This window comes from Dicentrarchus labrax, unplaced genomic scaffold (genome assembly GCF_905237075.1).
Source record: "Dicentrarchus labrax unplaced genomic scaffold, dlabrax2021, whole genome shotgun sequence".
Taxonomy (NCBI): domain Eukaryota; kingdom Metazoa; phylum Chordata; class Actinopteri; family Moronidae; genus Dicentrarchus; species Dicentrarchus labrax.
The window spans coordinates 5,571,493-5,585,662 of NW_026136704.1; the positions used below are offsets into that span (position 1 = coordinate 5,571,493).

Here is a 14,170-nt window from a genome sequence, read left to right on the forward strand (position 1 = left end):
CATGCTTCATATTTTACACATAATTATACATACATATAGGTAAAACAACAAACGGACAATTATTGTAATATTGGCAGAACAATACTGCAGTAATCTCCAGCCAGGGGGTGCTTCTGCAGTCACCAGGGGCTACGTGGGAAGACTGTGGAACAGCGCCAAAAATTTGGGGAAAAAATATCAATTGAAATTATACATATATACATACTGAGTCAGCTGTAACACCTGCACACCATGTGTTGCAATTGAGAGTGCATGAAAAGTAGTTAGCAAATATCAGAAAGAAGTTTAAAACTGTAATTGGATCAAACAGTGTGCTAAAAGGAATTGATTGGCTGAAACACCTATTGACAGTTCAATTGTAGAAAAAAGAACACTAAATATCTTCTTTTGTATAGTTATAGTTGACCGATAAATACCTGCTTCTCACAGCCGCTAACAGATTCACATTTTTGTATTCTAAAAACGAGTTTAGAATCTGTAGTTTATGCACACCGATTGATGGATGATTTAATATTCTATAGCACTGACCTAACTAAATCTGACATCACTGTTGTTAAAGGACCAGTGTGCAGGATTTTGTGGTATTTATCCAGCCGTCAGGTTGCAGATTGCAACTCACTCGCTTCACCTTCCAAACGCAAGGGAGAAACTACTTTTGCCACAAAATGTGAAAGGCCATATCTTACACATATCAGTGTTTGGTTTGTCCGTTCTGAGCTACTGTAGAAACATGGCGGTTCAACATGGCGAACTCTACAGAAGGCAAACCATTTACATAAATGAAAACATACCTATGAATATTATATTCCTTTTATGCCAAAATATCCTCCTAAATGTTACAAACTAGACCATTAAATTAGATGATGTTAGCAAAACGCTAGCTACAGCAATATGGCTTGCTCAACTGTAAATGGAACACAAACTAAAAGGGGTGGGGTCAGAAAGATGTCCCTTGGAGGTCCTCAGGAGACAAAACTCCAACACTGTGTAGTCCAGCCTTTTCTGGTTGAACTGCTCAGCTCAGTCATAGTGATGTGTGGGACAAAATAAAGGAATCACAATAGTTTTGACTTTGTACACCAATATCAACAACACAAGAACAGACAGCAGGATGACATTAATATACTATTTTCATGTTCTTTAGTTTTCATTCAAGTGAATCAGGGGATGGAATTAGGATTTAATGTCTTTACATGAAGAAATCTCCACTAATTGATCAAACTGTATCAGAATAGAAAACTAAACAAAATAGTTGTTCTAAGGGGAATACAAGTTCAGACAAGAAGAACAGTTATGGATGTGTCAGATGCTACCACAGTTAAAATTAGAGACTGAAGGATACTTACTATGTTCGGGTCCTGGCGACGGCGGCGGTTTTGGCTGTGCCGTCTCTTTGCAGGGAGACACAGTGAGGTCCACGACAGCAGGTCTGGCTGCTGTAGCTGCTGTAGCTGCTGTAGCTGCATAGCTGCTGTAGCTGCTGTAGCTGCTGTAGCTGCGGTCCTGTTGGCTCTGCTGTGGCACACACACTGACAGGGGGTGGTGACGTCTGACTTCTTATAGTCTCCACAGTTTTTATCTGCCTGGCTCACTTCTTCTTGCACTTTGGCTGTCATCACACATTGAAACACAGATTTGTATTGCGGATATGATTCAAGACCATGAAAACAACAATTTAAATTATAACATGCCATTACAACAACAAAAAAATCAAGTCTCTTCTAGTCTCATATTGATATTGTAAAAAGGGTTTTTATGCATCTAGCTTAAGTTTATATGAAGCAATTTATGAAAACATCTAAGTGACAGTGCCTGTGTAAGACAGACCAGTAGGCCTACTTGATTACACACTTGTTTCTTTGGTGTCAGTCAGATCAGACTCACCAAACTGAGCTCGTTGCCAGCCCAGGGCCGAGCACAGCAAGGCCAAGCTCTTTCCGCTTCCTGTTGGACTCTCCAGCAGACAGTGCTGCCCAGAGTTCAGCCCTCGTATGATCTGTAGACAAGGTACACACACATTTACACCATCAGCTAACTACCCCTGCAGTTACCTTCTATGAAACATAAGAAAGTTTGGGATGTTTTTAACCGTTAACACAATCACCGAATGCCATATCCACATATAGTTAGATTAGATTAGATTAGATTATACTTTATTCATCCCACAACAGGGAAATTCACTCATCACAGCAGCAAGTAAGTAATTGGAGTGAAAAAAATAAATACAGATAAAAGACAGATATAAAAGCTATGGTGAGTAGTGGTGGTAATTTGAAAACAGAATCTACAACATGATCAGGTGTTGTAGAGTCTGACAGCGGCAGGGATGAAAGACCTGCGGAACCTCTCCTTCTTACACCGTGGGTGTAACAGTCTGCTGCTGAAGGAGCTACTCAGGGACCCCACAGGGTCATGTAGGGGGTGAGAGGTGTTGTCCATGATGGATGTCAGCTTCACTAACATCCTCCTTTCACCCACTTCCTCTATGGAGTCCAGAGGACAGTCCAGGACAGAGCTCGCTCTCCTGATCAGTTTATTGAGTCTCTTCCTGTCCCTGTCCGTACTGCCCCCTCTCCAGCAGACCACAGTCATAAAAAGTCCTAAGGAGAGCCCTGCACACTCCGAAGGTAGTTCTGTTTCATTCTCAGGAAATCTTACCATTTTCTTTCATTATTTCCATAGTTTGTGAACACATATCTTCATGCAGGGTCTATATAAGGCATCAATCTATGCCATTAAACGGAGATACATGATTTTAGATCTAATACAGCATTAATAGTCCACCTTTCTGTGAGGAGTTTACATATTCTTCTCATGTCTGGGTAGAACTTCTCCAATTGTCCGTGTGCAAACAGATGCAGGTTACTCAAATTGAAAAACTCTACGCTACATTCACACTGCAAGCCTTATTGCACCATCGGGATTTATTCCTCCGATCTGATCTTATTTTTTTTGTTTTTGGCTGTTCACATAAGTTTTTTAATGCGGCCCGTATCAGACTCCAGCATGAACAGGTCACAGTCCAGAACTGACCTGCTCATGAAAAAGAACATTAACAAAGACATCACATGCAGCACACTGCTGCCACTGAAGTAAACATTTACAGTTTCATTTATATGTTGATGTACAGTGGAAAATTTGCGAGCAGGTGACAATGACAATGAGGAGAAAGAAAGACACATTTTTTATTTTTTGTGGAGCAATGGCTGCTACTTCTGTACAGAGGTGTGTGTAGATGTGGACTCGGAGCAAAAACAGGCCGTATTTCAAGTTTTGCCTGTACAGAAATGTCACCCTAAATACTGTTCTCCATCTCAGCTGAGTCAGAACTGTGACAAACAAGAGTGACGTAAAAGTCGCATTTATTCTGACCGTTCACACTGAGGTCCCATTGCAAAAAATCAGACCAGTGTCTGACGTAGGACCACATATCAAATTGGCCTAATCAGAATTGAAAAGTCCAGATTCAATGTTATCGGTGCTGTCATGAACGTGTTGTTTGTCTATATCTTTCTGCTCTGTGATATACTGGCATAAGGAGGTATAGATCATTGGTGCAAGGGTGGATGGATAAAATACGTATTCATTACTTCGTCCAATATATATTCCTGTGCACACTAGGATACTGGGAATGATGACTGTTTTATGACATTAACATAAAAACAAAAAAGGGCGAACTATATGTTTGGCATGTTGATTTGCTTTGGGGGTTTTTGGCAACCACAACAGAAGCACTGCTGTGCACAGGGTATTTTCAATCTTTTATTTAATAGTTTGTGGTTTAAATGACAACCAATAGGCCTTTTAAAAATATATTGTTCAAGATGGCTGAAGCATCACCAAGGCTGACACAACTATGTCCCATAAAAGACTTCCTTACTCCATAGTTCTATATCAGATTTACAAATGTCTTATTATCTAATTGTTACTTGTGTGTCAGCAAAATAATTCCCTATAACTTATAAGAGGCCCATATGCTATACTAGTTCACTTAAATGGTTAGTTAGTTAACCAAATGATGAAGATGTCACTCACTGAATTCATCATTGCCAGCTGGGATGGGTATGCCTTGCAGGGGAAGTGGATCTTCACCCCTCCAATGGTGTACTCCACTGGGGATGCAGCCATGTTCTTCTGTGCCTGCTTCACAGGGACGCCTTTAAAAACAAGAAACATGTCTGATAAACTTAAATGACCTAGTATTAATGTGACAAAAGCCCGTGTTAGTTGCTCATTAACACATAAGCTAAGCTACTGTAATACACCACATGCTTACTAACACGCTGTTAAGAATGTGTCAACCTCTTTTGGGTGTGAAGTTGCCACCTACCTTACCTGAGCCTTGAGAGTCAGTGTTAGCTAACGTTATAACTGACTACTTAGGAAGAGCTAATGCTAATGCTAAGTTTTCCACCGTTGGTTTGGTTCACTGCTGTATCCATATCCACTGGTTGAACTGGCGGCCCTGGACATTCAGTAACGCTGTAGGAAACTGACTGAGCGAACAGACGCTGTTTAGGGCCACTTTGCTCTTCCCATGATTCTTCCCGCTCTCAGAAATCACATTTGAGAACTTGGCAGGAAGTTAGCCATATTACGCATTAGCGCTTCCTGTTGCTTTCAAAATAAAACCATTATTGAGTAACATCACGGAATGTATTCAAAGTGAAGGCAAACTTTCTGTATTTTCTCTCTAAAAATCCTCCAAAGAAATACAGTCTTAAACCAGTTTTTGTTGGGCATGTAAAGTTACCAGAACAGGCGACAAGTGGCAATTGTTACGCTTTTATTTTCAATGATTGGTGTGGCCTGCCGGTTGCAACTTGACCTCATACAAAATACAACGGAAGTTACGTTAGTAAACATCCGCATAGTGCCCGGCATGCCCAAGCAGTGTTTTCACAGGTTAGTCACATTTATACTTCGTGATTGTGATATTAAGGATCAATGGGAAAATGCATCTTTATATATGACAGTGAGAAAGTGATATTTTAAACAGGCCTACAATAACTAGCTACCAAACCTAACCCATTACTAGTAATATTACAGTAATTATTAGTAGTGCAACTAATTATTACATTTCGGTGTTAATATCAGTCCCCCCCCCCAGCAATGGCGAAATAAAAAAGTATTCTCAAAGAGGCTAGAATCAAAATGCATGAACTCAGAAGTGAGATACTGAAAAACAAAGTCACCATCTACTTGCAAAGCAGAGTAACTGCTTTACTTGAAGGAGCTTTTTATTTTCATAGGTTCATTTCCAGATAAGTGTTTTTCACATTTACACTGTACACATGCATTTTATGCTGTTATCACAGCCATCTGAATCAGGGGTAATAAATGAGTAACAACTCAAAAATAGTATATAAAAATCATACAGGGATCCGAGCCCAGTAACAGACAGTATTTGCAGAGAGAACATGTAAAATATGAACATTATCATTCCTCCAACACTGTCAATCAACATCATACAATATTTTTGAACCAATCCATAATGCTACCAATTCTTTTAGAAATTGCACTTAGCTCAATTAAACTACATCATCGTCACATAACAAGGTTTTACAAAGATTGAGACATCCGCATTATCTGCGTAATAGTCATTATTCTCTCAAAAATTAATGTTTCTCACCTGTCATTTGAGAATCAAAAGGAGGGCCCGGCCATGTTCTGCAAAGTCGAATTTAATGAGGAGTCCCTTCGACTTGTTAAAGTTAAAATCAGTTTTGTCCTCAGACATTCTCCATTTGTTTTAATTCCATTTTTGACTGCATCAGTTTCATTTTCAGGACAGAAAACAAGTCCCTTCTCAAAGACAATTAAGGTCACCATAATAGTGCAAAAGTATTCTCTTGGAGAGTCCATGCAGTGGATTTACTCACAAATGAGCCTTGTGCATACATCAGTAACAATACAACTGCAGCTGCAGCATGGAGGGACAATGGCTTGTATAAGGAGAATGCTAAAGAAACCTCTCAACAGTTATTGTCTTGTTGCAAACAAAGATGGACTGGTGATGCGAGACAGTCTGTAGGGACCAACATGCTTGTGATGGAGCATTTTTCTTATTCATACAGATGTATGGCCAAACATGAACAGGACATCACTGATACCTCCAGTACGGCCACAGTGGAAGTCTGGCCGCACAAAATAATAATTTTCATCGATTGTAAACATCGGCTTTTGTGTTGGTCCCTCAGAACCAAAGGAAGTCTTTGTTTTAGAGCCACCTGGACGTTCAGCAGAGGGAGAAATCTATCGTTGTGAAGACAGACACTTCTGCTAAAGCTTCAGCACAGCAGAGGGCTCTAGAAAGGCATTCTCGGAAACACAGGAAGTCACTGCCTGATGTATGGATGGGTGGGCTCACAGGCCCACAAGTCAAGACACCAAAATGTAGTTTCTTGTGACAAATTACAACAATGTAGGATGATTAAGAGAGTGGACCTGTCCCTTAGGATGCAGGCTGCGATTAAAACTTAATACCTTCACTTGAAACATCACCGGGGCAGATGTGTTATGGCAAAATACATGCTGTCAAACAAAGACGAATGCTACCAACACTTATTACATATATTTATATATCAATATACACAATGTAGTAGCTTATGGTTTGTGACTGTAGCAGCACCTTCAGTTTATATTCAAGACAAGTCTCCAGTGATAAAGTTATAAGAATAAAAATACATAAATATGTTTAAACACAGGGTGTACACAATGGTATGTGAGGAGAGTGATGAGGAGATGGAGGCTGTGGTGGAGCTCATCTAAAGTTTCATTAAAGAATGTATAAAAAATATATATTTGTTTTAAATGAACAGTTTGACTTACTTTTCAATGTTCACCTATAAAATGCATAATATTTACACCAGCATCATTAGCTATACTTATTTCTTACAACTGTTAGCAGAAAGAATTGAAGTAAGACATGAATCAAACATTTGATTCTGAAGACGACAAGAATCTGCATTTCAGGCAGGAATTTTGAGACAAAGACACAAGATGTCTTCACAAAAACATACAAGTATTGTACTGGTGCAGGTCTTTCCACAACCTCTGTGAGAATGTGCAGGAGAATAGCAAACAAGAGGAACAGAAACGCCACTGGAGACGATGCTGACAGTGGGAGGCAGCAGGTTGATGTGTCTGTGTGTGTGTGTTTCAGCACACACACACTGTGGTCTTGTTGTGCTGCTGGAGAATGGGGGAGACGTTACTGGACTCCTTCTGTTTCTTCTCTGCATTGTGCTGGACTAGCGGCGGCCTGTCGGCAGTCCTGCGCCGGGCTTTCTTGGCCGACGGGCCCGCTTGCGACGCCGATGAGCTGTCAATAGTTCTTTTGCTGTTGGGTGTCCTGCAGCCGACTGTCCTGTCAGTGGGTTCGGACTGACCGGCCAGCTCAACACTACTGTGTGGACACAGCGGAGTCAGAGCGAACGGGTCAGACAGATTCATGTGGTACAGGCTGTTGCTTCCTGACAGTCCGTCCCGCCGCTCCAAAGTAGGGAGGAGCTCGCACACAGCGGAGGGAGAGTCTTCCTCTGGAGAGCGCTGCAGGAGAACAGGTTAAAAAAAGTAAGTCAGGACAAACTTCAGCACTCATAAATAATTCACATTTTAAGTCTAACATGTTGACAGTGTGTCAGTGATCTGAATTTTGAGATACTCAACTACTGGCTCTCTGCTTTGTTACAGTTGATTTATATTATCTGGTCAAATAAGGCTTCTAAATACTGTAGGGAAGTAATACCTATGTACGAGATCTCTGTCTAAATGTTAGACCAAGTTATGTAGTAAAATTAAACCATGTAAAAGAAAGTGTTGAAGTCCAGCTGTTGACCACACTTTCCCAAGTTGATGTCCTCAAATGTCTTGTTTTATTCAGTTTACGGTCATAGAGGACTAAAGAAACCAGAAAATATTCTTATTTGAGAAGCTGGAATCAGAGAATTTGGATGTTTTTTCCTCAAATAATTACTCAAACCAGGTTAGGGTTATTCGCTGCAGTTCTACATAAGTGTATTCAAAATACAATGCTTCAGTCATGAACCTGAAATTTTGGAGTGGCGGCCCACCGCTGTTAAATTTCTGCCGCCACGGTATCAGAAATGGGGCAGACGCACAATGTAGTCCCGGTTGCCTTTTAAATGATCCTGCCGACATAATGCACCCCCGTTGGCTGCCGCTCACATTGCAATTTAACAACAAGTAGAACTATTCAGAGGTTATTGGGGCTGTCCAGTTTAACTCCACATACTGTTGTGTTGATGTAGCTTATTGTCAAAACGTTCGCTTTCTTCCAAGTCGACTATTAAACTAACAGCTCCACCAAAAACGTCACCGCGGTGGGTCTGTTTTAATTGGACAACGTTCAACTTGTCAGTTCTCAGCTCAACGTCCTGATATCAAACATCTGGAAACATTAAAACGGTAAATATATTTGTTTGTGTTGCAGCGAAGTGTCACTTCTGCTTCATACGTAAAACGTTTGCCGGCGCGACGGGTCGGGGGGGCGGGGTTCGGACGGCCCTGCTGCCACTGCTAAAAAAAATCCAAGAGGAAACACTGCATCAAGTATACGGGAAATATAAAACACTTTCTAAACTTTCTGTTGAAACTAACTGAAACCTGAACTGAATTCTGATTTTGTTACACTACATACTTGGTTGCTAAATAAATTGTCCTGCCCTCACCTGTAGGAGAGGAGTGTCAGCGCGGGATATGGAGGTGGGAGGACACTGGGACACCTTGGCTAAGTCGAGCAGCACCTCCTCGTGGTGCAGGGTGTCCTGGGGGGTGCCAGGCTCCTGCAGGGCGATTACGATGGCGCTGGTGTTGTCAGCACGTAACATCCGCTGGCGCCACCGTAGCAGAGCATGGCTGACCAGCTGACGGGCGCTTGATACCCCACATGGTGCCTGCGGCATTAAAGGCTGTTAATGCACAGACTGGGTCTGACAGAAGGTGGATATTACTGGCCTCTTGATCTATAATAGACCACATATATAATGGTGACTGCTAAAGAGTTACCTAGCCTTTACAGAAACAAGTCTTTGCTCCACTCACCATTGCCTCGTCGTTGTTCTGACACATGGAGATAGCCTCTTGAGGTGGCACCATGTTCCATAGACCGTCGCTGCCCAGGACGATGTAGCGGTGTTTTCTGGGGTCGAGGACCACCACACTAGTGTCTGGCTCGGGGGAAACCACAAACTCCCCGCTGTAGAAGTCATAGCTCCACAGATCACCTGTCGCAGGGAAGAGAAACTTAGCTGAAGGCACCCCTGGTCTGGACAAACACGCTCCATGAGGACTGGCTAAAGGGATCCATGATTGTTGCTTTGCTTACCAAGAGCTCGGGCTACTGCCAAGAACGGTATCTGGTCAATGACAGTGCTCCGCCGGACGGGGCCGTTGTGACTCAGCCTTGGCCTCTTCCAGACCACCCGGTTCACACCAGATTTCTTGATCACACTGTTAACAGAGCAGGGGAGAGAGATGCTGCTGCTTACTTCAAGCAAAGTATCCACAATTTTCAGAACGCCACTTTTAGACATTATGGATGGGCTGCAAAAACAAGGATTATACTCAGCAGCCAGTTTACTAAGTACATGAAGGTTACAATGTTACCAATATTCCATTTTTGCTGAAATTGTTTTAGATCTAGTTTTTCTGCTTTGTTTGTTTTAGTTAAGCTAAAAACTGGGTCTAAATTAAGGTAAATTTACCCTGCTTTAAAGTTAATCGTGGTTGTTGCAACATTTCTGATGGTGTGTATAATGACATTTCACTAATACACAAAAAACTTTGTTCCACTTTAATGTTTTTCTTAATTTTCTCAATGCAGAAAACTGGAGGGGTAAGTCAAAATATTAGGAATGTCTTGACTCAATCTCAAAGACAAGTATTGCTATATTGAGCCCGACTTGATCATTATCTTTACGTCAGCTGCCACACTCCACTCCACACTGTTTCACCTCAGGCGGGGTTCTGCCCATGCTCGGGGGAGAGAAAAACAGCAGTGGAGAGCTGACAACCACACTCACCACGTCACTGCAAGTGCAACAAAACCCCTGCAAGCAAAAAACCAATAAGATCTGTTTTCATTGATCTTTTTTAATCCTATATATACACAACAACAACAGTAATAATATACAATAATATAAGGATACTGGCATATTGAGTTGAGATAAATTAACTTTATATCCTCCCTCCCATGCATATAGGGATAATCACATATCCATGTATACGACATATGATTTAAAGCAGCACTACTCACTAGTTCTATTAAAGAGAGCTATACTGACAATCCCCACAATATGAATAAATTAAATGCACCATTACATCTTGACATACGTTGTGTGTAGGGTCCCCTGAAATGCTTTAACCCCTTAAACAAACAACTATAAATCCCCCTTATAGCTGTGGAGTTTATCACATCTTATCAGTAGCCACAGACAGTATAAAGAACTTTATCCCTCGAGGCTGATAACATTTTGATCTACTATTGTGCAAAAGAGACGCTTCTTGGTTACAATCATGTCTTTGTCACAGATTGGGGATGGTGAGGGTGCTGAGTCGTGAGAATGAGAAAGTTGTTACAACATTTTTATTCAATCGGTCCCTGTGGCCTTTTTTAGAGTTATGGTGATGTGTTCTGGGCAATGGCGTGCTGGCCAGGCTTCAAAAATACCTGTCTACATCAGAGAACATTATTAACCTGAATATTATATTTAAACACAATGCAGAGGCAGGGTGCCTCGTGGGTTACGCCGTACCTCCCTCCCAGACCTTCGATACGCTCCCTCTCTCTGGGCAGTTCGGGTTTGTGGTCTTGTGTGACTTCCACAGCTCTGATGAATGGGACTGAGGGGTCATCCTGGACGCCAAGAACCACTGCAGAGTCCCCAACGTGGGCAACATACATGCGGTTTCCTCGGATGACCACTACACTGGCTGTGGTGCCCGATGTGCTTGGAAGGCCTGTAAGTGTCTTTGGCCATTCAGCTGAGAAGATGAAAGAGAGAAAATTAATATATTTAATTAGCTGTAATAACCATTTAGTGTAAGGTAAAGTGATTCCATTTTCAGTGCCATATAAAAAGTATAAAGAATATTGTGCATCAACTATATTGAAAAGATAATAGTGACATAAAATGTTCATATCGTCCCATGCCTTACAATACACTGAACAGCAAAATGAGGCCGACAATAAATCCTCCAAAAAAACTTCTTTAATGTACTGAGCATGGCGCCATCACTGTAACTTGGCGGTCAGTTCATCAGTTTGTCCAGGAGAGTCTCTCCAATGCACTCACAGTCAGACATGCGCTTTACGGGACAGACTGTGTGTGCAGACAGCAGCTGGAAAACAGCTAACATGCCCAGGCATATCCAGGCAGACACCCGGCGTCTGTTTGTGTAGCGCACACTGGCTACTTCACCGTTCAACAGGCTTTGTTATGACAAAATATATAAATATATCAAAATGTACGATAATACATGTGGATTGAGTACCAAAAAGTACTAAAATACTGGCCTGAAAATAACTCCTGAACACGCTTCTGAATTGGTAACCGGTTGTCTGTGTCCGCGGTGGCAGCCAGGCTTTGTTTGAATTGAACCCGGCGGCCACCGCTAACATTTTTAGCCATTGGTGGCTAAAAATGTTAGCCCCATTAATCATTCTGTATTGAAATAGCAAAATTATAGCAAATACTAAACATCGTGGCAAATGCATTTAGTTTGGCCATCTGCTATTTTACATAACTATAAGGCTACAGTGAAAAGACCCCGTTGGGTCCAGAGAATATTCTGGTAAATCCGGCTTTCATTCAGTCAAAACTTTTAACGTTAGGCCACAGACTGTGGTCTAGTTTGGAGGTTGGTGTGCTGTTCATGATGCTACTCTGGTAACGTTACGAGGAAGAGGCAGACATGGAGTAGAACAGTCCCTACTGACAGCTGATAACGCTGTGTTATAACTTAACGTTAGTAAGGTTGGTTGGTAAACTTACGGAGCTTCTTCCACATAGCATGGTGGCACGCTACAAATCCTTTGCGTATGGCGGAGCAGACCTCCCGGTCGCAGTCGGACCAGAACCCCCGCTGCTTCTTCACGAACTCCCAGAGATAGTCCCGGGCAAACTGCGCAGCCTCGCGACCACCGTGCCCGTCAAACACAGCGAAGAACGCGACGGAACGGCGGGAACGAATCGCGGTGCTCGTCTCGGCTCGCGGCGGGCTCTGACCCCCCTGCAGGGATGTTTCCACTGATATATTTAGGTCGTCAGTTCGCTCGGGTTCACACAATGCATCTGAGACAAGCGAGGACCCCTCGATTTCACCCGTTCGGTCTGGATGCGCGTCCCCAGCCAGCAAACTGACCGAACAGTCTCCCCTGCTGCTATCCTCTGGCTCTCCCGACGTCGGCTCGTCCTCTCCCGGCTCGGGCTCTACTATGACCTCGGTCACATCTTCCATGTATTTCCTGCCTCCTTGGTCGGTAAAAACGCTCACTCGCATCAATAATGCGTTTTCCATGGCTCCAGAAATAAGTCGCTCTCCAATTTTGGGCAGTTAAATTACAGGAAAGTAGAGTTAATTGCAGCGCAGCGTCCTGCCTTTGTTTATGTTCGAGCGTAGTAGGCATGCTCGAACGTGTTGACGTCAAACTCTGTCTTCTTCTAGCACGTGGATGTGGTAGCGCCAATGCAGCTGTTGCCCCCTAGCGGTTGTACCCCAATCGCAAGCTGACACATTGACGGTCATGTGTAGCCTACAGTTTTTATGTGGCCTATAAAAGTATTTGAAACAGCAGTATATTTTCGATTTTAAAGCTGTGACTTCCAGCATTAATTTGATTACAACAACAAAGCTAACGAAGCATCGCCATGGAAGATACCGAGAGTCAGGCGATGTATGAATGGTAGACTTCATTTGCTGCATTTCTTTTATCATAACTTTGATTTGTTTAATGTATATTTATTATGTAGGTTGCTGTGTAGTTTAACTGATGTGGAGCACACAGTATAGCACACGACCCCATCAGCCAGTACTGCTGCCATCCCGACGCAGATACAGGACCGTGACCTGTAAACGTGCTCGCTGTGGCAGGAGTATCGGGAGATTTGTACCTTCTGCCATTGGGTCTTTAAACAAGGCATCCCGGTAACAGCCGTGAGTGAGTGCTTGCACAGGAATGGCTGTATTATGTGTTAAGTGTTTATTCTTGTTGTTAGGTCGCGGTGGCCATATGTGTTTTTCTTTTTTTTCGTATCTATGTATGTATGTACAGACTGCGGTAACACATTGCCTGTGAAGGACAATAACGTATATTATTATTATTATTATTATTATTATTATTATTATTATTATTTATGCAAACACTCTTAAATTAAAGCTGAGTCAGCACTTTAACCTCGCACTGTTTTATTTCAAATCCAGAGTGTATTGTATTGTGTTTTAAACTTTTTTCCGTTGTATTTTCTGGATTAAAAAAGACAATAATAATCGCATGATAAGAAGTCAATATATATATGGTTCATCTTGTGTTTTATATGAACAATGTTACATTAAAGCTTTTTATTTATTTATTTTAATGCATGGCCAAAATAAAGGAGCAAATGCAAACCTAAGACGGGGCTTTTTATTAAATTGGCATCAGTACAATTCAGTATCAGTGTCAAATGAACCCCCTTCATACTGAATTACTTGGATCTTGTGAAGTGTACGCATTTGGACTGTGAAACATTTTGTCATGTGTGACAAAATGACTTATTCTCAGCGTTCATTTACAGTATTTTTGCATCTAAATCAGCTAAAACTATGTAGGAATATTAATCTAATATTAAGGTCTGGACAACACTCAAATGAATATACAGTAAGGTTAAACCACGAAGGAAAACTTACTATGTGGTTATTTTATATGTACATGTCCGTTTTATCTGCCAAATGAGGATGTTTTAACCAGTTTTTGGGTGGACAGGATTGTATATGGCATTATTATGTAAAATGAGAAATCTTTAGTAAAAATAAGGATTAGAAACTAAGCAGTGTAAACAAATTATTTGCATGATTCGTAAAACCTGAATCCGCTATCACAAAATATGATTTAAAATGTTTTTGGGTTTCTATTTATTTATTTTTTTTGCATCGACTGCACAATTAC

At 41.7% G+C, this 14,170-nt stretch overlaps 2 protein-coding genes across 3 annotated transcripts in view; both read right to left on the reverse strand.

The window, feature by feature from the left end:
• Positions 1–4,583, reverse strand: part of brip1 (BRCA1 interacting helicase 1) — a 46,898-nt gene extending 42,315 nt beyond the window's left edge. The window contains exons 1-4 of one of the 2 annotated variants that reach the window (XM_051398071.1): positions 4,336–4,583; positions 4,036–4,157; positions 1,885–1,996; positions 1,347–1,609 (exon numbers count right to left, since the gene is read on the reverse strand). In XM_051398071.1, the coding sequence (XP_051254031.1) occupies position 1,347 (1 nt within the window). In that variant the 5' untranslated portion in view covers positions 1,348–1,609; positions 1,885–1,996; positions 4,036–4,157; positions 4,336–4,583. Of the gene's footprint in view, positions 1–1,346; positions 1,610–1,884; positions 1,997–4,035; positions 4,158–4,330 lie in introns of both variants that reach the window. The other variant, XM_051398072.1, reaches the window with a different exon arrangement.
• A 616-nt stretch (positions 4,584–5,199) lies between these two features.
• ppm1da (protein phosphatase, Mg2+/Mn2+ dependent, 1Da) lies at positions 5,200–12,683 on the reverse strand. Its single transcript, XM_051398081.1, has 6 exons — positions 12,018–12,683; positions 10,779–11,007; positions 9,350–9,474; positions 9,067–9,248; positions 8,694–8,918; positions 5,200–7,551 (listed from the first exon to the last, which is right to left on the reverse strand). The coding sequence occupies exons 1-6, from the start codon at positions 12,541–12,543 to the stop codon at positions 7,162–7,164; spliced, it is 1,677 nt and encodes a 558-aa protein (XP_051254041.1). The 5' UTR covers positions 12,544–12,683; the 3' UTR covers positions 5,200–7,161.
• Positions 12,684–14,170: the final 1,487 nt, after the last annotated feature.